The 27,380-nt window shown below is 34.4% G+C and overlaps 1 protein-coding gene across 1 annotated transcript in view; it reads right to left on the bottom strand.

Moving 5' to 3' along the window:
* Nucleotides 1-397: 397 nt before the first annotated feature.
* The window catches only part of LOC144429821 (WW domain-containing oxidoreductase-like), a 74,424-nt gene continuing 47,441 nt past the window's right edge, over nt 398-27,380 (bottom strand). Inside the window, exon 2 of the mRNA XM_078118034.1 lies at nt 398-2,098. Within this exon, the coding sequence (XP_077974160.1) occupies nt 1,907-2,098 (192 nt within the window). The 3' untranslated portion in view covers nt 398-1,906. The remainder of the gene's footprint in view (nt 2,099-27,380) is intronic.

Genomic DNA, 27,380 nt, shown 5'->3' with positions numbered 1-27,380 from the left:
ACAATATCAGTACATTACAAAATAGACGATTTATGCTCGTAGAAACCCTTTTCACTCGGCATCAGAACCAGAAGACAACATCTTACTATACGAAAGACAATCTTTCCGTACCACGTCGGTCATAGTATCATTTTCTTATACATTTCCCTTCACATTGCCATTGCTTATTCCTTCGATTGAGAACAATCTCATTCGACAATGTGAGGAGCCGCTTTCTACCAAAATTTAATTTGAGAAATTCAATTCAAACTCTTTATTTAAATTTGTTCTGTGATAGTTGTATTGTGGAAGATTATATTCTCATGTTGTGTTGATATTCTCATCGACAAGGCAATTCACATCTATTTTGCCTGCATGAAATGCTGCAAATGGCATTCAAGCGAGAACTTCCGGATAGAAACTAGCTCCGATATTCTATACGCTATTGGGTAACATACAACTGCATCGAAATGGACAGTTTTATTCATATTTCAGAAGTAAGTACCATAGCAAAACAATAAAAATTTCCTTGAATCGGTATTTTGAAAAAAGCCAGGAAACGCCGCTGTGTGCGTTATGCAGCTGTTCTTGGCATATTCAATAAGGTGAGTCAATTCCGAATTGATTTCATCTATTCGCTCTTGCTATTAGAGGAAGACAGAGCTGTTTACAAACAAACGTTGGGACTTGCCATTTTTTATTGTCAGAATAGCTGAAATGGTATGAATGCCCTTTCATATTGTTTGTATATATATTATATGTGGAGGTAAATGTTACAACAATATATGCGGCAATATGTTATATTTTGTCGTTTGTTGATATTCGCTCATTGATACCAATATCCTAATGAATACACAATAAGAACCTAATATGTGCTAGCTGACAATAGCGTGAAAATGTCTATCTGAATATCACTACATCAAACATGCTGAATGACATCCATTTGTAACCACGTTTTCCAACGAAGGAAATTTTTAGGGAAGAATTTTATTCGCTGTAGTATTGTATTACTAATATTACTCAATTCTTTAATATTAGTATATTACTTATTTATACATACATCATGAACTACTTAAACTCTGTACAAAACCGATAAAGTGATAAAATGGTGTTTATGCATATGAGAGGGGGGGATTTGACGAAAAAGGTTGGAAATCACTGATCTGTAATTTCAATGTAATATACGCGGGGAGAAAATTTATGTGAAGGCATTTTACAAGACAATTCCAACTGGGAACGATATACAAGATGTCGTACTAATATATTTCTTTTCCAGTAAAAATAATATAAAACAGATAGTTTATAATAATGTTTCACTTTCGCGTATTTCGAACCGCATTTGAACAATAACAGATACCAAAACGCTTAGCATTTGTTGTATTCATTTTTTTTTGAATACCGTATTGCGAGTAAGAAGATAAAAAAAATGGTTATTTTAGAAAAAACAACAGCTTTTTAAGGAACATCGTAATATTTTGGGAAATTTTACCTTGAATACATAATATTCCAAAAGTATTTATATATACAATCGAAATAAAACATACACGGCGACAAGAAATCATACACCGGTCTGCGGGCGTTTTTCTCATCACAATAATCATAACATAGATTTTGCACAATTTCATTTATTACGTCATATTTTTTAACAAACGAATACTGAATCAAACTCCGTTTGCATCACAGAAAATCATATCTGAGACTAGAAAGCCCTGTTCGCATATCAAGCAGTAATCTTATAAATACAAAATAACTGCTTCCTATCATAAATATCAACAAACAGTTCCCCGTGAAAATACCTATTAACCTGACCCATGTCAGCATTAAAATCTCTATTTCATGGAGATACACATTAATAGGCAGTAACTAATTTGCTTGTACATATATGTACAACATGCGTGGATCAAATGGTTCGTCTTCAAGGAAGAATTCATTCGTCGGCTTTGACTTTAAGTTTTTCGTTTATCAAGTCTTCAGAGAGTTTCCATAATCTGCCAGCGAGAATTTTATTTTGCCCTGTTTCGCTGGTCTGGCAACGATAACAATTGTTGAAATACATTCCACCAATACCTTCCAACTCACGAGCAGTAGCAACGAATACTGTGGTAGCGGCGCCTTGTCTCTAAAATGAAATTTACATCATAAGTGAATGTACAAAAGGTTAAAAATCTTTCCGGCGTTCCCAAAAATTTGTAAGTTTTACATCGAGATAAATATAAATTTGAAAGGGCGGATATAAAGGACTTCGAGTAAGATTGTAACTATTGTAGAACATTGAGAAATAAATTCATGTTTTACACTTTTAGTTTAGTAGCGGAGATGATCAAATAAAAATATTCATAAAGTTTACATCATTTTAATATCTACTCAATAGGAACCAACGATAAATCATCCTGCAATAGAATATTTTTACGGTTCCATACATTCGCCCGCTACAACGATCAAGCCGGCAATAACATATGGCAAGCCACGGGGTTTGAAAAAAAAACCAGATATTTATTCGTGCCGGAAAATAGTTTATCAATTTCTTACAACTAGAGTGAGGTGGTAGGCCTTGATTTTCAACATGAGATATTTACCGATCCAGGACACTAATCACCGAATGAAAGACAATGATGAAATATGATAAGAACTTGCAGTGACAATGTATTACAATCGAGCACGTTCATGTTCTTAGCTCATATAGCCAGCATGAAATGAACTTACGTCAGTTACAAATTACAACCCCCCCTTATTGCGAGTTGATCCTGGAATTTGCCAGAACGCCGCATTATGTAAATTTTGAATTACACTGACGTCACAATGTAAAAAAAATCATTCCATTATTAAAAAATACTAGGCTACAGTGCTTTATGTTTTGTCACAATCAGGTCGCTTTATGATGGATGGTGATTAAATTTCGTAACTCCCTCAAAATATTAGTAATTTTGATTTATCGAAAACATTATCGTGCGGTCTGTGATGACTAAGTCCTGACACCCGCGGTTAAGGATGCAAACTACGGATCCTCCTTTAAATGAAAAACGGATCAAATAAGGGCCGTAGAAGTAAAAATGCTACATACTTTTTTTTATTACGGCAACACAAAGGAGTACATCATAAAGAGTACAGAATGGTGGGAAAACTACGACCGGGTCACCAGACCAATCACGTGAGGATTTTGACGCATTTTAATGGCGTCATCGACAATACGCAATGCAACTGAACAAGGAAATGAAATAAATACATGATTTATTACCACTTTATCATTTTATTTGATTGTTGGGAGGCGATGGCAAACGCATTTGTGAGAATTTTTTTTCACATTTGGAATCTTGTTGACGGGTCATTCCCCTCCCTCTAAATTTCCCACCTTTTTTAATGCAACTTTGTGGCATTTGCAGTAAGACATAAATTCATAGGCCTTTCCAATACCATTTTGCTCTCTTCTCGAACGATTTACGGAAAACCAGACGTTTACTAGCTTGCTATCAATAATCCTTTTACCAAAGCAACCAAACGAGATGGATGAAAATGCGATATAAAATGGATATTAGTGGCTACTTATAATTACTAATTCTTTTATATTGCTTTTACGAGACGAATAAACATACATAAATACATACATACTTTTATCTGGTTTTGTTCGAAGTAAAAGGAGTCGTATCACGTCAGTAAGCAAAGGAAAAATTGCCAATCCCCCCAAAACGCTCTTGTATCAACTACACAACATGTATTAGCGATGTTAAAGAATACTTCATTCAGATTCACAGTCTCTCTCTGCTATGTTTTGCGTTTTTGTGTGTTCGTGTTTATGAAATGCAGTTGTAAAAAACATTCAATGTACAAGCCATATATTTTCTATGTCGCGAGTGCATAAGCGCGAGCGTGGCACAAGTGCTATTTGTATTTTTCTATATATATCTAAACTAACGAGCTGATTGACACGATAATATCAAATAGTACCAATTTCAACAATTTCACTCCTTGGAGTTTCCCAGGCCTGAGGTTATCTGTCACATGATACAAAATCTGACATTGATGACCAATATTTAATGAAAATACGCCTTACTTCGTATGGAGGGACTTTCAAATCGCAGCATAACTGGCTAATAATATTAAAACATCGTGTAACACACAGCTTAAATCGAAATAAGCTGGTTTATTTAAACGTTCAATTGTAACAATACAACTTTCGAGGAGGTGGGCTACCACTGATTTTATCTTTCGTACAACACAAAATTTGCGACAGAAGTTTTTGTGTCTTCTATCACATTGCATTGACAAAGCTGGCTAGTTTCCAATTAAATAACGAATTGAGCAGTGTCCGTGTTATTGACTGCAATTGGTACAATTTTATGTTATAGGGTTGTATTGCATTGAAGTGAGTACTCAAATAGTGAAATTACTGATAAACGTAGATCAGATCAGAAAAACTAAATAGATTGAATTTTGACAATTTTGAATGATCACTATAAACGAATAATGTCATCGGGTCATTTTCTTTAACCGCCATATTCAGAATTCCAATGAGAATCATAAATATTTAGGATTTTCACGCCATGGCATCACCAAATCACAGCAGGAATATGCTATCAAAGAAAGTAATCCATCAAACGATGACTATTTCTTAAATTGCTTTGGAGAGATTCGACACATACATGAAATTAAAGCTGAAAATTCACAACTTTAATAAATTTTGATGTCGGGTTGAAAGTTTATTCACAGTCGCTGTGGAAAGAGGAAAATCCAAAATAGCGATGATATCATCTTACTACATACTTGACGCATTTTAATTTGTTGTCGCAAATTTGTAAACAAGAAATTTAATGAAATAAAAGCAAAGAAACCAACATTGGCCAAATTTCCCTTGTGATGAGAAGCACATGTTTCCGCATTGGAAATTGATTGCCATTTGTATTATATAACCATTCCAAAACAATAACGCCGTGTTCAGACTTGCCCATATACCTTTAAAATGTAGGTCAATTTTGACGATATTATCACTCAATCAGACACGAGAATTGGTCTATGAAGCGTAAGCGTACATTACCGCCCATGCTTTATACGCACGAAAGATACAGATTGGAGTTATTAAAATGAAAACTCGCTTTGTAGTAGTACTACTTTGGTCTCGAGATGCAATTTCGCCGATTGAGACGTCTAGATCTAGAATCTAGATCGACATTGCTCACAAGTAGTGATTCATTGATAATGGCCGTATTTAATAATTTAAATTGTAATCGCAAATTTGGTAATTTCTGTAAAGTTATTCTAACCCAGGGCAATGAATTTCAGAAGAGTATTTTACTTCGCGAAGTCACGAAGTCAACTTGAACCTAAAAATTAAGCTCAATGGTGCCCACAATGGATTGATCGATGATGAAACATTGAAGATACAAGACTATCTGTTCTACAACATTGATACTGATAACTTCTAGTTCGGCCAATAGAAATTGTTTTACTTAAAACTGAAACCTGAACATGCTTTGCAGATTTTACAAAATTTATAAAATGCATGCACATCGGGACTGATACCAATATACATACATATCTTGCTTAAATTGCGTGAGAATGAAATATATGGAATATATATCTAAGATTTATACTTGAATTTCATCCAAACCAGATAACGCATCGATAACGGGTTATGTATCTATGGAAGACAACAACCAACCAATCGAGGTATTTAACGCAAGAAAATGGTATTATAAAACTTTATGTGAAACAAACCCTCTAGGCCAGGGGTTCCCAACCTTTTTATCTCAATTTCCCACTTTCGATTTAAGCTGAGTTTTTATTTCCCATTACCTCATTTGATAGGGCTGCATATAACCATTGGAGATAGTCTTAGTGCAAAAAATGCATTGCGGCAGTTGCTCAAAATTTTTCCTTACAAACTTGAAGAGTAGCCGAGATGACTATGATCGTACTTTATTTTTACATAAGCCATTACCTTTTTATTAACAATTTAGCAGAAGGGACGGGTCAAAAGCGCATGCCTATTGTATGGTGGCCCATCGTTGTCACGCGTAAAAGTGAAAATAAAAATAAAAAATAAAAAACCAAGATAAAAAAATTGTTGTGAAAAAACATAAAAATAATTAAAAAAAAAATGAAAAAAAAAATTAAAATTAAAAAAAAATAAATAAATAAAAACGAAAAAAAAAAAAAAAAAAAAAAATTAAAAAAAAAAAAAAATTAAAAAAAAAAAATTGAATAAAAAGAAAATAAAAAGGTTGACAACGATGGTCCGCCTCGTGGCCCATCGTTGTCACGCGTTTTTATTTTTAGAAAATTTGCTTCTGCTTGGGACCAACGTTGTCAGCCTTATCCTACGCGCACAAATGTGTTCCATGGGTTTCAAACTCACTACTGATTTTTTGAGCAATATTCAATATGAAAATGTTCTATGAATTCTCCATGCTACAAGTTCAACAAGAAGTAATATATTTATAATAATGATAAGAGAATATAGAATTGAATACGAAAATTCGGAAAATTTGTTTTTACGTGTATAAGGTAATTTAATTGGAGAATGCTGCTTAACTACTCAGTTGACTAGACACTCGCGATGCCGGTACCGTACCGTCTTACCAAATACCGGTAGTCGGTTATAGTCGCTTTGCGTCTAACCGTACCGGTAGCCATACAATCACTCATGAAAGAATGGGAGATACGGATAGTCTCGTAGAATATAGACTACTGAAACACTCTCTGCGCCTGCCCCATACCGTACAGCCGTAACGTACCGATCCAGACAAATGATAAGTCGCCCGTGCTCAACCATTTATTTCAATCCATACTTCGATCCTAATAGAATATAGTGAGTCGAGGTATGGATTGAAGTAAATGGTTGGGCACGGGCGATTTATCATTTGTCTGGATCGGTACGTTACGGCTGTACGGTATGGGGCAGGCGCAGAGAGTGTTTCAGTAGACTATATTCTACGAGACTATGCGTATCTCCCATTCTTTCACGATAATTGCATGGGTACCGGTACGGTCAGACGGTACCGTACCGGCATCGCACGAGTGTCTGAGCAGTTAAGCAGCATTTTCCAATTAAATTACCTTCTACACGTAAAATAAATTTTCGTATCCAATTCTATATTCTCTTATCATTATTATAAATATATTGCTTGTGGTTGAACTTGTAGCATGGAGAATTTATAGAACATTTTCATGTTGAATTTATTGGATATTGCTCATGAAAATCAGTAGTGAGTTAGAAACCCAGGAAACACATTTGTGCGTGTAGGATTAAGCCTGACAACGTTGGTCCCAAGCAGCATCAAATTTTCCAAAAATAAAAACGCGTGACAACGATGGGCCACGAGGCGGACCATCGTTGTCAACCTTTTTATTTTCTTTTTATCCAATTTTTTTTCAATTTTTTTTTTTTTTTTTTTTCTAATTTTTTTTTTTTAATTTTAATTTTTTTTTAATTTTTTTGTTTTGTTTTATTTTTAAATTTTTTTTTTAATTTCAATTTTTTTTTATTTTTTTTTTTCAATTATTTTTATGTTTTTTCACAACTATTTTTTTATTTTCGCTTTTTCATTTTATTTTTTTCATTTTTTTTTAATTTTACACGTGACAACGATGGGCCACCATACTATTGCCTATCCAATATCTCTGAGACATTTAAATAAAAACTGTTCTGTTTTGAGGCTCAGCAACGAAAATCTTCTTGCGTAACATTTAAAGCATTGGTGCTCGTTCGAGACATGTCTGTGAGGTTCTTAATTATCGGCCGGCCAAAAATCAAAATGATTTACGTAGCACGATCAGAATATCATGGCGAACAACGTGATATTTTAGTAAAGTTTCCATTAATTGAATGAGAGTCATTTCCGCTTCATGGCATATATTGTGATTTTCATTGTGTAATATTTAATATTTGTGTTGTTGTGCGTATATTTTTTAGAGGAGCATTCTATTTCCAACCTGCAGCCGCCAAATTTCCCACCGGTTGGGAACCACTCACTGCGTCTAGACTCAAGTTTAGATCAAAAACTACCGATCTAATGATATATATACGAAATTTATGACGTTAAATATGCATAACATAAACCCATCCACGTCGAAAAATAAAGCGTTATCAAATGAAAATCGAGGGAGTTGAACACCACCCATCAGCATAGAACATTGTTTTTTAGCTCACATATTTCATAATGGCGTCACTAGCACGTGCTTTCCAACCACCATCAATGTAATTTGATGAAAGATATGTTAACTTGGTAAATGATAAAGTACAAATAAACCACAATGTTCAAACTATCAGATAAATACTCCACTCCCCATAATTGCCGCAAAAAATCAAGTAAAATCCAGAACGTGCAAGAGCAATCAATCTAACCGTAATAGTCATGTACATATGAAGATTGAATTCTTCGACTATGGCATCACCATTTTTGTTTTGAGGAGTCGAGATGTCAAAACAGCCACAAATATGGAGTGGTGATGTTTTATGTTATAACGATGATAATAGCAAACACATGAGAGGTATTTAATGAATAGTAAAAAAACGATTGTGAAGATATAAAACAAGCGCTATCGCGAACTTCAGTTCCCCTAATTATCTTCTCATATATACTTCAATCGTTTCGAGTCCCATATTCGTTCTTGTCGCAAACACTGAAATACCACGTATCTATGGTGAATCTGCTTCAAGTTAAACATAGAACGAGGGTTCCAGGCAATATCATTTATGTATTGGTAATCGGTTCGTTAAATGAGGCGCTATGTAAACGAAGTTAACAAAAACAAAACGTGACACCTTTCATTAAATTGGATAAGGTAAACAAAAATGTACTTAACCATTATCTAAAGCAGTATTCAAATTCCACAAGAGAAAATTCCACTTGTATAGTTGAAATACTACTTACAAATTTGTAAATATAGTGAAATTTCTATGGAAATCAAGCAACGAAAACGACCGAGTGAATAACATCTCATTGTAAAATATGGAGCATATTTATACATTAGCTTAAACTCCCTAGAATCATTGATTCGCATTTGACTGAAAACGAAAGTTTGGTATGATCCTTGATTATCAATGATAGCAAAAAGCTATTATTATTTTCAGTTTTATTAACAGAGTAACCCAAACGTAACAAACAGGCAGGCCGAATTCAGTCGAGATCCGCCATTTTGTATCTCATGATGCCTTCCAATCGAAATAGTGAAATAAAAATCGGTTTGAATAACGACAAAGTATAAGAATTTTCGACCAAGACTGCGAACTTTTGTTTCGATCGAACGAATTGCGTGTGATTATTAGTGAAAACAATGCTGCTGTGGTATCATTTTCTAAATTCGACAGTCCAGACAAGCGTGAAGCATAAATGTCAAAATGCACGCATTATCATCAATGATATAACCGAATTAATAGTTCATATTCAAACCTAAAATGTTAGTTAAGAGAGAAAATAGGAAAAAACTGAAAGCCCCGGTGGTTAACCGAATGCAAAACTTGGAGTGAAAAATCGGTTCTCAGAGGAACAATTTGAAAAATAAAATAGCATTCTAGAAGCTTCAACTATCTTTAGGTACTGAAAAGTGGAATCTGCATGGTACATTAGCGAGGACAGCGATTTTTCCCGACAACAATTTAGCAATCCAATTCATATGTATACTTCGTCGTTATCGTCAACTCAACAGCATTCAATATTTATTGGTCACGTGATCAAAATAACGCGGGAATGGGCAACAGAAATATCCATCATAGAAACATCAACAACAAGCCTGAAACTTTGTTTACGATTGTAAATTAAATAGATTGGTGGACAGTGACGTCATGACGTAAACACGTATCTCTCGTTTCTCCTTGATGCGTAGGCGTATACTCTCATTAAGCAACAAGACGCAATCAACAAATTCCATTTGGTCAACAACGTATTAATAATGTATTGCATGATATAGGCAGCATTATGCATGGATTATAATATATCTGAAATTGATCTGATATAACACGAGGTTTAAAATGAAGTACTGAGCGCTCTTCCTTGGTTGAAATAAACTTACGCTGCACTGACATGTAAACAGATTAGTAGAGTTAAACCAAGCAATTTTGATACTGTTATCAACCAATTAAAAGCTTTTTCGCTTTGTTCCAAATAAGGTTATTGGCAAAAACAAACAAACATTGATCCCGCGCGCGGAGAGAATTGCAATTTTTGTGGAGGGTGCAGCATACCTGATTTCTCAAATCCTGCGTTAGGTGTTGGGTATCGAGTTGGATATAACATACTCATATGTATCAAAAAAAATCATTATTGAAACGAGAGAGGCCTGATACCAGCCGAGAAATATTGAATGAAAAATGTTCCCTTAGAATTAAAATTAAACAGAAAAATGTTTAGTTAGATATCGGGTTCCGTAGGACGGGTGAAATTCAAGACTAATAAAAGTAATAACATTCTAGCGACTTCATCCATTTTTACGTACTGAAAATATGAAATCAATTAGTTAATTATAGTTGCAGAAAAAAAATGATTTTCCCCTAAAACAACGACAGGGATTCGACAAAACGATCCGCAGGTCCACATCGCGTCCAATAATCGGACACAGAGAAAAACATGAGGGTCCTTTCCCGGCCAGGTCACAATCCACCAAAAACAATGTATGAGTGGAATTTACTTCTACCCATACACATACTTAGACTACAAAGTGCACGTACAAATGATCCTTTTCTGGCGGGAAAATTTAAACAATTCTAGCGAAAGGTATCAGATATCTCCGGACATCCGTCGATATCGTTGAATCCATCATACGTAAACGAATGGTAAAACAGGTAAGGCGTTGAGGGCGACATAATAAACGGCGTTGCACAAATGACGATTGTATATAGTCTTATTCGGATCGACGCTGCAAATCACACTATAAAAGCTTTTTAAAGATTAAAAAAGGGATTGAGTTCCCCAATATTGAAAACCAGTATGGTATTTTTCAGGGAAAGAAAATTGAAAATTCATTAGCTGGCTTGGGTGCGTATTCGAGCAAAACATACACACGAAAAACAGGGGCATTCTACAGAAAAACATTACATAAGAACGAAGTATTAAATTGCGTTTCATTTGACGTTCGAAATTGTTTATGCGGTTATTCCCAAATCTTTGGTTATATAAATTCATTTTTCGCAAACTACACTTTTGGTGAAATGCAATTATCAGATTCCTTTGTGGTTGTTTTGCGTGAAATTGGATCAGAATTCACCATATTAAAAACATTATATGTAAAACTATTACGTAATCTGCGATATTGTCGCGTTTTATTTTAATCTACAGGTTACAGCCTCAACAATCACATCTGGCACATCTATTTTAGTCACCACCTGAAAAAGCATACCAGATTACACAATACATAATAATCAATTGCATACATAATGATATGTTTAACGCTTGATTTTATCTGTCAATATTGTGAGTAGTCTGACATGGCTGTAATTACTTCTGCTTGTATTGCATATATAGAATTTTATGGAAGCAACATGTTTTCATATAAACTAAATTAGTAGATCAGGGGTGGCCTACCCGCGGCTCTTTTCTTCGTGGATATTTTAAGGAAAAAATTACTTGTAAGCTACGATTCACAACAATGTTTCGAATAAACATATTATGATTCATCGTGCATTCTTCTTTTATGTCGAGAACATGTTCAATCCAAGGAATGCCAGAAGACCCACTAAGGAGCATGCATAACAACAAATGGCTTGTAAATATCTGTCATAACCATGTTGGTTAGGGTTAGTGACATTTATAATAAACTATAGCATATTGGCAGAGCTGAATAACGGTGTATTTGATGTTTATGTTTGTTCTTGTTTATAATGCGGCTCTTCGCGGTAATAAAGTACGAAATGCGGCTCTTGGTCTCTGACTGGTTGGCCACCCCTGCAGTAGATCCTGCTACCGGGCAAACCATAGATACTTGGTGATAGTAATGGCCTCCTACTTTTATTGAGAACATGAAATTAGTTTTTTGTATCAGTAATCAGTAGTTCATTTTTTCACCATTTCAAAAATACACGTTACATACAAAATGAGGTAAAAAAAGAAAAAATTGCAGTTCAGGGTGAAGAGACGCGATAAACCAGTACAAAGCAGTACTGTTTTTGAGCGGGGACGCCCATATAGTTGAGGTAATTTCACGAATTATAGGGTTCAAATCCTGTGCACATCAATCAACTCAGATAAGCTCCAATGTATAAAAGTGTGTAGAGTAGACCAAATCTCAGAAGATTCCCATCGCAAAGTTACGGCTTCGCAAGCGCCTTGGTTTGAGTGATTCGAGTAAAGAGCATTAAATTACCAGGCCGCCGATTAAGTACATTAGGGAAAATGGCGAATGCTTTTTGGACGTGCAGTGTACATATGGATCGTTGTGCCAAATATTGTTGTTGAGAACGATTCGCTTTTCAAATTTTCAGTACTTGAAGATGGTTAAGGCTGCTATTACTTTTTACTATTACGAAATTCTCCCGAGTCTTATGAAGTTTCACATATTACACCCAAAATTTTCCTTTGTCTGTGAATATTTTACTACTCCATTGTGTTACGCCAGATTAGTACGTCATAATAGCCCTAGCTCCCTGCCCGGCTACGGTTTTACCAGTAACAAAGTGAATTTATACGACGGTGCGATTCGAGTAAAACCTTTTGAACAATCAGATAATTGACTTCAGTATGTAGGCTACCAGTACAGCGGGTAATCGTTGGTCATTCATGTCCATATATTGCTTCCTTGTTTTAAGTTGCCGATCATTCCGTAAATCACTCAAACATGACCGTGATTACGCATTCGTGAGATAACGTTGACCGGTATTTATTTTGGCTTTAGTGTCTCAAGGTTTTCATATATCCAATAATGGTATCATGTCTTTTACAGCTCCGGAAACATGCACTATAAAATTCTTTGAAAAGTTTCGCCGACGATTCCGCCATTATATAAGGTGTCCCAAAATTTTCGTGTACCACTTGTCCCCGTTGTAGTATATTTATCCCATTTCCCACACTCGTTCCCACAATTAGGGTAGATACATGGAGCAAATGGATGGAGTAAGCGTATGAATTGGAATTTATGCCATGTTCTGCGTTACAATTGAATAGATATAATAATTCAGCAGAAGTATTCATATGAAATGAGCTAATTCAACTGGGACAACTGTGATAAAAGTGAGGCAAGTAGGACACGGTGGTACAGGCGGGACACGCCATTTTTAGACACCCCTATATATGACCGACACAAACTAATATATTATATATTTGCAAAAAGAAAATTTGAATTACAAGAACGACACATTGTTTTTGATCGCGCGCAAAAATCGTTTCAAGTAATGTAAGGCACTGTGCGCAAAGCGATTCACTGATTTAGCTGATTTTATAGATTTAGATTTATAGGCAATTTGCTCCCTTTATCAAGCATCTTAGAAACAGATTTATATTTACTAATATTCAACATACTACATCACATTTCCAGTAAAATTTACAATTCAGATTTAAAGTATTTATTATTGTGTAATATTATGATTTCCGTTAATTAGATGGTTACAGCTGATATCAGATAGAAATAAACGTTAAATATCGAATGGCGACACGAAAAGTGCCGTTAGTTTCGGTCTTCTTACCCGCATACGTCTCTTATCGCATTTTAGCGTCACTTCGGAAAAAAGCCGTGGTAAAAAAATAAATACGTTAAATTCAGCGGCATATCTTATTTCTCGGAAAGTCGGTATGTGGTCTGTCTACCAAACGGAAAGATAAGTTGATCACTGGGCGACACATTTAAATATTTCTCATTCACGAATTAGGTTGGGGTGACAAGCTACCTACTATATACTCTTATTGCACCAGCACGTATTTTCTGATATCTGATATCAGTTGATTCTTTAATGGTGGTAATAACATGATATTACCCAATTTGACGAAAGTTCCTGGTATGCTGGGTTGTATGTAGGGCTGGGTGGCTGGATATTTGATAAGTAAAAGTTGAAAAGCAAGCACAAAAGGCAGGATGGAATTTTGCGTGTAATCAAATTTCACTAAGTTTTTCGAACTCTCCACTTGGCTCTACATCACAAACCTCATGCCCAAATTAGACTAGCCAGACTGAAGACAAAAATAGTTAGCTTAATACACTTGTGGACTAGACCGGATATTGTTTAACAGCATGGGAGCAATGCTCAAATATATGAGCACGAATGTCAAATGACTAATGTGGTCACCGCAATAACAGTAAAACTCCAGTCAAATGTGAAATGAATTGTACCAATTGTGATATGAAGGTGTATCGAATGTTATTCATACGCGTGCTTGTGAATTATAAAAAATAGGCTAAATTTGGGGTGAAATATCGGTGTTGTAGGACTAATAGCCTTCTAGCAACATCTTCCATCTTCGAGTACTAAAAACAAGACAAGATTTTTGACCAAAAAAATAAGTAAGTTTAACCATAAGGTACATCCTGCATCTATGCAATTTTTAGTGTGCGTATAATTCATTCAACTGGTAATATAAAATAAGACAAAAATAAATCACCAGAAACCCCATGAAATTGATATAATATTATGGTATTTGTACAAAAAACTACTTTCGAACGTTGTAAAATTTACTTGTTTCATTTAAATCTAATTTACACCAGCATTTGGACGTTATATTCCAAGAAGGGAAACGATGACTAAATTACAAAAATAAATAATAAGGTTTCCATAGCAATCTGAAAATTATCTGATGAACTGACGCGATTTAATATACCCTCTTCTGTCTGTACTAATGTTTGTTTATATATATGAAGTTATCACGGATGTTATTCTACGCAAGGAGAATTGGAATTTTGCGGCCTACATGGATAGTAGTGAATGACACAAGTGAAGGACTATCCCAGGCCACGGCATACACAATTTCAAGCAGCATAAAATTAATTGCAGATGACATGGTTGGGCCAGTGTCTGCGTCTGTGGCGCCCGGCCGATAGAGTCCAACAATTGTAAATATTAGATGGTTTAGCGAGTATGAATCGTTATTAAGAAATTTATGAGATATTCGGGTTTTCAATTTTCCAGATAACGTATCTGCAACAAAATACAGGATCAAACTGTGAATTCATCCAAAACCGCAGGTGTAAGTTTCCGACCCTTGAGAAAATATACCCTTATGAACTGAGGGCATCGACACAATCATAATGTGAACTATACATGATAGCATACGAATGCCCCTGAGTTGAAATACTTCACTTTCATTTGCACTGAACTTAGACTATGAAAAGCAGTTTGAGATTAGGCGAGAAGAAAGAAAAGAAGAAAGAATTTAGAAATCGTATTGCAATTCATAAAAGTGGTAGAAAACGTGCGATGTACTTGGTGTTTTTAACGAATTAAACAGAAGAGGGAGGGGCATTTCCTGTGCCTCGTACTGCTCAGTACATTTACATGTGAACTATACTTAAAAAAAACTATTACTATATACAGATTAGTTACATGTGTTCTTAGGAATTCAACAGAAATGAAATCCGATCATCACCGCGCCCCGTTACAAATTTATGCGAGCAATCACGTACAATATTCACAAATGTTCCGCAGCATTAGTCATCTGTTCATACTAAATATTTTAGCAATTATCCAACTTACTACCGGTACCTTGAACTACGATGTTATTTTGAGTTCTAATATAATTGTTCAAGGGAGCAATGGACAATCAACTATATGGACACGAAGACACAAACTAAACTTTTCACCCGCAAGTCCTCTCGTATCCTGAAAGAAGCTGAAACTGTGGAACAGCTACCGTACCGTAACTTATCAGTAGATAAGTAGCTTTCACGGATCCTGTGACGATAAAGATTCATACACCCGGTCTGAATGCGAAACGAAATACCAAATGATTCGAGTCTCAACTGTAGCATCAAATTTTTTACAGTATGGGTATCCTACCTCATTATAAAACAGCCGAATTCGCAAAGCATCAGATCGCTGAGTGCAATTGTCGAACATCCACACGGTGCGCAATTTTTAATTTCAGTGACACGTTCGGCGGTCCTAACTACTTATCCCTTTCCGATGCTTCTTTGTTGGAGGATCCGAGTAAGTATAGCAAGGATGCTGTACAAGAGTGAACATGATTACTCATACCAATTTAAGAGTGTGTAAAACAAGACTGAATCACTTAGAACAGGGTTTCCAAACCGGAGAAGAATTTAATTGGTTTGGAAAGTGAATTTTACACTACATTTGCGTGTAGTATTGCAGATATTCCTGACTTATTTAGTATCACTGTGATACATATTTATACACACATTATACATTATCCAAACTATTCAAAGTCACAAAAGGCGGAGTGCCAGTTACACATTCCTTAGCTGATCATTGATCCATTGAATTTTGGAAAACAAATGAAAACACGATTTTTATAAATATCGAGGGGAAATGAAGAGTTCCAAAATAGTCGAAGAAAGGAATGTAGCAAAAAAGATTGTGAACAGCGGAATTAGAATATGTATGAGTTGTTTGTGTTTCTCTTATTGCGGTATTTATTATCGATTTATTGAATATATGAGAAGTGGAGGAAGACTGTTTTATCGACGACTTGCTGAATATTCAAATTTCAAGTTGCAGTAACTCAGTTTGTGATTTTGTGTGCTTCACAATGAATTTCGTTCTTCTTATTAAAACGAAGTTAGAATCTCTGAGAACTTTTGATACAGAATAGAAAATAGAATGATGTTGTGGTGTGATCTTGTTTACATGTAAGTATCAGAAACGTTTTTGTTTGATCTACAGTCCGAACTAAACCCAAACTTGGCCTAGTCTGCACGTAGCATTTTGATAAACCACAATAATTAGGAGAATATCGCGGGTTTATCACAGGTAGAACAAAAGAAATATCATGTACTACATGCAATACCAACAATTATGACCTTTTACAGAATTGACGGATCAAAGTCAGCTCATATAAGAATCGTATATGACTCAAAGATAATGTATAAAACCACACTTGTTTGTTGATAGGTTGAATTTTTTTTTACATGGACTTATTTGGAAAGTCGTGAGCGTTGCTCTCTCAAATACAACAAATCGTGATGAGATAATCCGTGTTTGTTGATGACATTTTCATAACTTAAATTAATGTAAGAATTAGAATATGATCGGAAATTTTTATTTGAACAACTTTTTAAAAATAAAACCTAGGATCCAAAAAAGCATTAAAAGATTGTCCCATGGGTTAGTTTTATTTTACTACCTCTAATGGCCATTTTTTTTTTTAATTTTTTGCACGATATGAATTATTTGGTTATTCTATTTTGATAAAAATATTTTGGTCTGGATAGCAGGTATTCAAAATACATCTGCCCAGCCCTTTTCAGAATCTGAAACATATGTGTCACTTATTACAGTCCAATTTGCATGACTTGTAGCAAGAGACCAGCCGAAATCGAAGCCGAAATCGACATTGTCACTTTGAAAACCCAATATAACAACATCTCTGAATAATTTCCTCCTTTCATATCTAGCACTTTGTTTAACAATATATTTGATATGTATGATCGAATTCCAGTTGTTATTTTGTGTTCAATATATATTTCGGCATCATACATTTGAATTAGAATCAAATTGAAAGTTGCAATAAAATCGAATAACTTGTAGAAGTGTATTTACAATAAATGCAGCAGTATACATTGAAAACAATGGCTTCAATTGTAGGGATTCACCAGTCTTGACTTTGTGGTAATCATAACTATAGTATCATTTCATTAAATTGATTTACCAGACAGGTTTAGGCTATGAGTTAAATATTTATTGTAATTCAATAGTAACACATGACTTACAGTATAAGGTTGTGCAATCATAACAGTAGAAAAACTAACAATGACATCATTTACCAATCCTTACAGTAGGGTGTGTTATAAATGAATATTATTATTCTTTATATTTCTGAGAAGCTCGTTACTTGAAACCCAAAACAAATTTCTATACTCAACCTAGTCATATGATTAATCACGTATGATATCATATAAACTCGAAGAAAGATTTAAAAAGATTGGGTAAACCGATTTCAATGAAATTAAATTGATAGCAATCAGGAGTATAAATCATAAATTAGGATAAAAAAACGTAAATCAAAATAAGTCAAATATAATGAATAAGACGAATCCAGGAATAAGGAGACAATATTAAAAACATACCTCTCTGACTATGGCCATGCCTAGAACAGTGAAATATATGACTCCATTATGTTGATAATAGTAAGTAAGTAATGAAAACAACTTTTTTTTTTTTTTTGGTATCGTAGCCTATCTTAGATTGTTCAATTACTATTGCTTGGTAAAAATTTGATTTGGTAAAATAAAAATAAAACGTATATCTTGACTACATATTGGGAAAACAGACAATTCCCTATTGTCAATTCTTGGGCAATTAAATCCGAAACTAACATTATTACTTCCGGAAAAAAAAATATTAAATTCAATATCAATATTTCGAAAGACCTTACAGAAGGTCAAATTCAAACTGGGAGAAAGTAATCAAATTTTGAGAATTAGTGACAAATACTCCTGGAATACGACCAATAACAATAAATAATAGTATATGATAAGCTGCTAGATCCTGATTCCATCGGTTTATTTAAAATTAACATAAGAATCTGATCACGAATTTTCGACATGAAATCTAAACTGTAGAGCAGCAATACAAGAACAAAAACATGGTAGAAATCAAGTAGAAATTCAAAATCCGTGTTCAGTTAATTTTGAAAATAAAAAAAGAAATGTAGGTAGCAGAGAGCAAGTTTGTTGAAATCCAAAACGTCTACCGGGACTTTAATTGGTGTATCCGGTTTAGTTTACTTACTTTGCAATTTTAGCGAATGTTATGAAATACACGAAACTATCAAAATTTTTGCAACAAAATGGAATCGTTATTTGAAATAGATAGTTTTTGAATTCTGACGTAACAGGGTTCCATATCAAATGAATACATAACAACAAGTAGAAATATGAGTTTGTTAAACAGTTTTCAATGAGCAAAAACAACATTTTTTGTCACCGAAAGTTAACACATCTATATTACACAAAGAACCCAAAATATATACACATTACATAATTTATCAAATTGAGCCTTGTTTTGCGTGTTTAAACCTCTTAGAACCTAAACTCTAAGAAAGATTACCCGATCTGGGGGTCACGGTACTTGAATACCAAGTCGCGTAGCGGGAAGACACATCTACAGCCGACCGAGCACAGGTACATGCATATACCATCACAAAAATTAAACCGTTTCATAAGCAAATCGGGAAAAAAGGTATTTGCTAATTCTGCCACCAGTTTCAAATTACCTGTTGCGCTCAAAATACGTGTAGTAGACTTGTTATCCAATTCCTATTTAACACTACTTGAAATTTGACAACCAGTCCATCTGTATAGTACATAGATAAATGAATACATTTAAACACAATTGGTTTACTTGAGCCCTTCGTGTTATTATGGGTATTTGTAGATGTGAAATATGAAAAAAAATTGAAGGTAGATTTTACTAAATTTAATTGAATTTTCTAAAAAATAAATGAAAGAATAAAGATTGAGAATCGCGTGCAGACCGCATATATAGGGCATACGCAAAGTCTAGATACATGGGATAATTTGATACTTTTATTATGTGATTAAAACCAAAACGCAACTCGATGCAATAAATCTACATTGCCAAGTTGGGGTAATTAATTTATCTTTCTTTTGAGTGAGATGCTCAAAATCAAAAGAGTGTAATTAAATAGATCTGAATATTGTCAGTGCTGTGTTTTAGCTAGCCTGAAACGGCAAATATGAGCACTAGCAAAACCTAAACCACTCACGGGACGCGACATGAATCTGACAGTATTGAACTGTTTCATTATTATTTGGCTTTCGCGAGCCTAAAATTTCGCATAAAAATTTCTCCACGGCCCCTTTTCTAGAAAAAAATCATTCAACGGCAGTAAGCGGTTAGGAATTAATTCGCTCCCCAACATACGACAATATATTTAGTTTAAACATTCTCCTCAGGCTAGAGAAATCGCATTTACCCATTTAAAACCTATTAGGCAACACTGGAGTCGCGGTTTATTTCTCTCCTTATATGCATGCTCTCTTAAGTCAGTAGCAAAACTTCGAGATCGTGTTTCCAAAATACAGATTATTTGGTTGTTTTCAAAGTGTATGAGGATCATAGGTCACGTGTCATTAGTCACACATGAGCAGTTGTGGGGCGAAAGGTCATCACTAATGCGTAGTGCAATCAAAGGAATGATTCGATACAACAAAACATATTGGATTCGAAGTTAATGCGCCTGTACAACAAATGTAAAACAAGCGAATACAACTTGTTCCGCTGTCTTAGGTTCATTTTACTTTTCTTCATAAAATGTCAGATTAGCAAATTCGCGTAGGAAACATTTTTGTTATTCGTTTAATTCCTAAATTGAGGGACACAAAACAAATAAACGATTCTCCATTTTTTTTTTTACTATGGCCAAGGTCTTTTTACCAATGCGGATTTTAACACTTGGTTTGAATAAAATGTAAGGTATGCAAGGTCACCCTACATACAATTCTAATTTGCGGACAAGGTCCTGGTCACGGGGATATTTGTAAATCAACAACGGTACAGAAATACGTATGAATAAAGTTATTATGGCAATGATTGAAATGATGATCTATTCATAACGAAAAAGCATTTGTGTTTTTTAAAACGAAGAAATTTAATATTGCGGTGGTACCGAATACCAATTACCAAGTAATATAAAAATTAACGTAAACGATGCCTGATATTTTAATAGTGTATGCTTGTTCATGAAGTTTAACAATACAATCCCGAAACCACAGACGATAAAAAGATTTGCTTTGAAATAAGTTCGAATTTTTTTCACGACACAATTTCAATGTCATCGTATAATCAATCGGACAAGGAATAGTGTCAGAAACTGGCACCCAGGTGAATAAGTACCGTATATTACCCAGAGCATTTCAACTTACGAATTTTATGCAATGGTGATCAAATATAAGACAATATGTGACCGTTTTGAAATTTTATGCAATGGTGATCAAATATAAGACAGTACGAGTCCGTTTTGAAACCTAAAATTTCATTGTATTATAAGTATCTGTCTTGCATGCACTAAGCCTGGCTGCGGCGTTTTTGATCGCACATTTCCTGTTTTGACGGATTTTCATTTAACCTTATCCAGCCACGCATACGTCGAATTCTGTTCATCCACACGACGTACTTTAGTTTCGTTTCGAAAAATTTCGTTCATTTGCGGGCCTTAGGTGAAAATCGCTTTTGGACGTGGCACATCTACGCCGTATGCTTGAATTCTAGTATCTCGCACTCGATTGTAAAATTTACTGAAATATTTGATGTCTACTCGAAGTTCTATCCAAATGGAGTAAATATTGCTGCTAAATTATGCCAAGAATTTTCTTAGTTTTACGACAAGGTTGCGCGGGTGCAAATCCAATTTTCAAAACAATTTATGAATCACATAATTGAGAATTGGTGCTCTCATCTTTATTAAAGCCATATTAGGACACGTTGGTCTTTGAAAAATAATTTTTCTTACTGCACTCGTAACATTAAGTTCTCAAAATTTTGTTTTGGTTGTGGATCGAACAACAGTGGAATAAATCTGGGATGTTTTGTAGAGGTAGAACTGGAATATTTTCTAATGGGACGTATTTATAAGCTTATTTATATTGTAACTTACAGATTAATGGTCCATTACTCCATTTAATGACTCGAATGTATTGCTGTTTTGTAATTAACACTATACACTCGACAAACATATTAATAAAGTAGTGTCGAAATGTGGCAACAAGGCGGTAGTTGAAATGTGACATTATCTATTGGATCTTATAGATAATGCCATATTTGAATCACCCCCTTGTTGCCACATTTCGACACCACCGTTGTCAAATTTTATTAACGCTGCTTCGGACAGTTACAAAATTAGCCAAGTCAGTATTAAAAAAAAACGAAAAGTTGGCGAAGCCCCGAAGTTCATTTGAGAACCTATGCACTAGGCCACCGAACCCACAAGCCTCGACCAAGATCTTACCGGGATCATAAGGGGGAATAAATATTTTTGTTGAAATTACTTGTGAATTTGACCTGTTCGAATTCTCCTAATATTTTAATGGATTTAGTATACATATATACTAAAATACATATCAAAAATATCTTAGTACTGAAAATTCGATATAGATTGGTAAATTAGTTGCGAGGAAAAGCGATTTTTTCATAACAACAACAACAATATATTAAAACGATCCATAATTGCACAATTTATGAAAAAATAAAAGATTCAAAACTTTGAGGTTCGTTTTTGTAGATATATTGTAAAAGATATATTACTTTAGTTACTTTACCTTCGTATAGGATATTTGAAACTTTACGAGATGTTGAACGTATTTAAAAATACAATTGTAATATATTGAGTTGAGCTTTCCCATTTTCTTTCCTCGCGTGCACAATGGATATTCCGAGATATTTAATTAAGTTGAGATGGTATAGTGAGTATAAGATAACCATCGGAATCATCACGACGCTCAGCGCAGTGTTTTAGTGAGAATATGTATATACACCAGACCAAAAATTTCACAAGTTATATTTGTACTATATTTTATAATAGTGTCTTCGTGGATGTAGTAATCTCTTGGGAATATATCTGTTTACTATTTTCCACAATTTTACGTAGTTTATGCAAGTTTCCATCGTCACTCTCTATTCACACGCGCGCGCTAGCTACTTGCATCTTATATGCAAATACGGTCAGTTTTTCGATTTTATGTAACTTTGTTGTAAGAGACAACAGTGCGATTCTCACAATATTATATCTCCAGTAACGGACAAGGAATTTACTTGAAGCGATTCCAAGATTATGTAAACGAAAATCTCCCAAAGTAAAATTAAATAACTAAAAAGGGCAGAAAGAACCCAACGGGACATATATAAAAGTCCATCTAAAATTTTTCAAAAATATGATTTTCGGACATGTTTCATTTTAGTAATTCAAAATGAAGTTTAGTTCTGCTGTGTTCAGCTTCATTGTAGGCTTTATAGATAATTTGAGATTTCGTAGGAAGGGTGATTCTCTTCGTAAATCAGAACTAGTGCTAACATTAGCACACAAAATGTATGTAATTTTACCATGAAAATCATGGTTATTTAGCAATATAGCACAGGGGGGAAATATCATAATTAATTGATAGAAATGCACAAATGAATCAAAAGACAAAGGTCATAAAAAAAGCTTTCCCGTATGCCATATAAAAATGTTTTCACGAATTAAAATAGAAATAGCAAAATTTTTGGATTGAATATCAACCCTGTCCGACTTCTTATGTATGTTTTTTTCGTCATACAGTATCCGGTGAAGAATATATCCCTTATTCCATATTTAAAAATAATGTTTTCGATTCTAAAATTTAGAAGATAATCGGTTTTGGTCATCCCTGGCTGCCAACAAAGTTTTCAACAAGTATTGCACTTAAATATTCGTCCTTTTGGGGTTAGCAAAAATAATCTTCTGTAATAAATTGCGTCACTGTGGCTGTTTAATTGTTTAATGTTTAATTTAGTTATGATTGACAACAATCAAAGTATAGATAAAGATCTACTGATAACAAAATAAGCAGTAAAAAATGTTAGATGAGACAAGATAAGGGGTCATTTGCGTCATAAAAAACCGCGGAGCGCCACCAAAAGATCAGACTGAACTCTGAATGTGAGGAGAAAAAGGGAAAAATGTAACAACCAAAAAAATGCTACTGACAGGTTGCACGACTTGAATATATTATTCAGCACTAGTCGACGTTGTTTTGGATTGTAAAAATAATGACCAGAGATTAGATAAGTAGTCAAAATTCTGTTTGCAATTAATATAAGTATCGAATATTCAAAATGAATTATTTTACGCTAAAATTATATCACAAATCACGATTTTACCGATTATAGAAAATCAAGCATTCATATGTCGGTCATTTGTAACAAGAATAATTATTATACAGCAAATCATCCAAGGGAGGGAGTAAGATGAATTACCTTTTGCTTTTCATATGGGTTTCTATACACGCCTTCAATTTCGAACAGGGTCGTATATGCGTAGCCACTAATATTTAACGATTCGTAAGGAGGTACTGTTGCTGGAAGGACCGGTGGGGGCAAGGGGTTATATAAAAACCATAACAAAATAAGGAAAGCAAAAACTTTTACAAATTATTATTTTATGGATATTAGCAATGTTTTTTTTCTCTTTCCGTTGATATTTATTAGTATACTCCAGTTACCTACTTCATAAAAACAAGAGATCAGAGGTCAAACATATAGATTGATGATAGGTCGCGCATCAGTACCGGTAAAGCTTTATTTGAGCACCGAGTTTGTTGCATGCGTGAGGAAAAAAAATATTTCTATATGTCATAAAAGTGTTCCCGAAACTAAAATGAAACAGTAAAATTTTTATCGAGTGAAATACCGCATCCCAAAGGAACCAATCATTCTAGAGCAGATGTCAGCAAAGTTTTTTAAGTGAGGCCCAAATAGTAAAATGGAAAAGGTTTCAAGTTCTGACAATTTCGTTGGAAATTTTAAATTTATCGACGTAATAAACTTGTTAAAGGACATTTAACTTATTTACCGGTAGTTGGAATTGACGTAATGCATGATCGTTTGATATATGAACAAAAACAATTTGGCAAAACATTTATACGCGATTGGGCGCGGCCTACAGTTTGACGACCACTGTTCTGTTTGCCGACCAGTGTTCTAGGGCAGGGGTGGGCAACATACGGCCCGCGGGCCGGGTCCGGCCCGCGACGAGATTTTGACCGGCCCGCTGACTGTACATCAGTACAATATGATATTACATTATTACACTTTTAGTACATTATGATAAATTCATTATGTTTATTTCGGTCTCTATTTTTTGTAGTTCAAACTTTACTTTAAACGCGATTTATAATTTTCTTTTTGGAATTAGCGAATAAATATGTGATTAAGATATTAAATACTATTCATGTTATAATCCGGCCCGCCAGGAACTTCATTTTCCCACATCTGGCCCGCCGACCAGAGAAGTTGCCCACCCCTGTTCTAGGGCCTTCAACCATCTTTAAGTGAAGAAATTTGACGATAATTTACAACAGAAGATAATATTTGCCAACCCCATCGGTACGATTGGTCTATCAGTTAGACAGAAAAGCGATTTTTCCAAACAACAACGACGCCAAGAACCACACCATTTTTGCAAAACGGCCAAAGAGGCAGGGACACTTGGTATCCAATAATTTGTTATGTATTGAGCGATAAATGACCGAAATACCAATTTTCATTTGTACTCCAGCAGCGCCTAATTTCAAGGACGACAGTATTATAGAAACAAAACATTGCAAAATAAACAAATCCCAACTGCTAAAAATATTCTCAGAAAAGATAAAATTGAACGTATATGAAAGTTCAATACGTTTTACAGGTACAGGAATGATACAGTTGATATTTTGAGTCAGTAAGGACCCGTATAATCTATGTTATAAAAACAGATTAACATATAACGAAGTATAAATAAAAACAATCGAAATGTGTGTTTTCGTACGCACTTTGAAAAATAACGAATTCAAAATGCTTTATGTGGGACGCAGCTAAGTATTTTAGTGCAGTTAATTATCATTTTATTTCACTGATTATTTCAAATTAAAGGACAACGTCCATCTCAAAGCGATTTTCCAAAATTAGTTTATAGCTTTGTGACGTATGTGAAGGTCAACAAAAAGGTTATTTTCCCACTTGTGGTTTTCACACAAATATAAATGAAAATCGTGGGCGGGATGATTCAAATTTGGTTCAACTCGCTGTAACGAAACTCAAAGGTCACATACGTTTAGTGTGGATGTTCAAATAATTAAAACGAGCGAGGATTGAGACTGAGAGTAAAGGTAAAAGATAAAAACGGAGGTATATACTAAAAAACGGTTGACTAAAGAAATCAAAGGCTAAACAGCCTTTTAGCGACTTGGTTGATCCCGACGAGAATTGGTCCTCTAGTTGCAGAGAAAAAATTTTTTCACGACATTCACAACAACGATAAGCGAAACGATCTACAGGCCCACCATATCTCCAATATGTGCACAATAGAAAAATGCATCTTACAACAATGTATTTCAGTGTTCAGATTGCAGAACACACGCGTGGGTGCTTGAAAGCACAGGTCAGTCTGAGACATAAACAGGATCAAGTGCGCGTGGCGAGATCGCAATTGGGTCACGTTTGGCTGTGTATCACATTTTCTCTTGTGCACGACACGCATACGAAACAAAATGCAAGCGTTTGGTTGGGCAAGTTAGCGCGCTCGGAACATACATGTAATGACGACCAGAAGGTATAGACAAAAAGCGGTCATAAATATAAAAACACAAACCGATATTTTTCGATTAGATCAGAAAACTGGGAGTATGGTGTTGATGTATAATGATTTTAACTCAATATGAAAATAAATATGAATATGCTTGAAATTGACAATAATAATTTTCAATTTTTTTTTCAAAAAATCCTATATTGTGAAAGAATAATTACAAAAAATTCATATTCAGTACTACGATATGTTTCCACGAATCCAACAAAATATTCATCTTCTAGACTTTTGTGTTAGTGGATTCGTATGTGTATAATGCAGGGGATGGTGTGGGGAGAGTGAAGGTAACTACTTCAAGTAATTCAAGGGTAAAAATATATTTCTGTAATTTGCCCGAGCCCAAAGCCTATAGCAAACATAATTTAAGTATGTCAAGAAGGGCGATTACATAAGTATGTATATATACAGTGATAACATAATGCAAATATCAACAATATGAGAATGCAATCGTTTTTTTGAATCGTTAAAAGATGTTTGTCTGAGTGAGTATGACTTTGGTTAGACGAAATGCTACAGAAACATATGTCAGTGTGCAGAAAGACTCTTGAATTACATACAATATTGTAATTTTGCTGACTTCCTATATCAATAAGCAATATAAATTGGAGTAGAGATGAAGAATTAAATAATGTCGACATCCGTAAATTACATATTTTCTTATTGTAACAGGTACATAAAATTTTTTATTTTATTCTGAAGCTGGAAATTTTGCTTGGAAATGTCAGATGATTCAAGCATATAGTTGTATAATGTGATGAAAAGGTTGCTGACGGCTGCAATACCAATACAATTGTGTTTCATAACTTACAATATACGAAACAATATGATGATATATGTTAGTCATAGTCAACGGAATCTTCTGAAATAACACAATGCTATAATCGAAAGTGGAAAAGGCAAAAAAATGTTTCCAAAATACTGAAGACGCCTTCCAGAGGGTATAATTGTAGTAAAGTATTGTCCCGTACAAAGCTGTGGAGTATAGGGAGGAAT

This window comes from Styela clava, chromosome 11 (genome assembly GCF_964204865.1).
Source record: "Styela clava chromosome 11, kaStyClav1.hap1.2, whole genome shotgun sequence".
Taxonomy (NCBI): domain Eukaryota; kingdom Metazoa; phylum Chordata; class Ascidiacea; order Stolidobranchia; family Styelidae; genus Styela; species Styela clava.
Note: the sequence above shows the minus strand (reverse complement) of the source record. Positions and strands in the feature narration are given on the sequence as shown.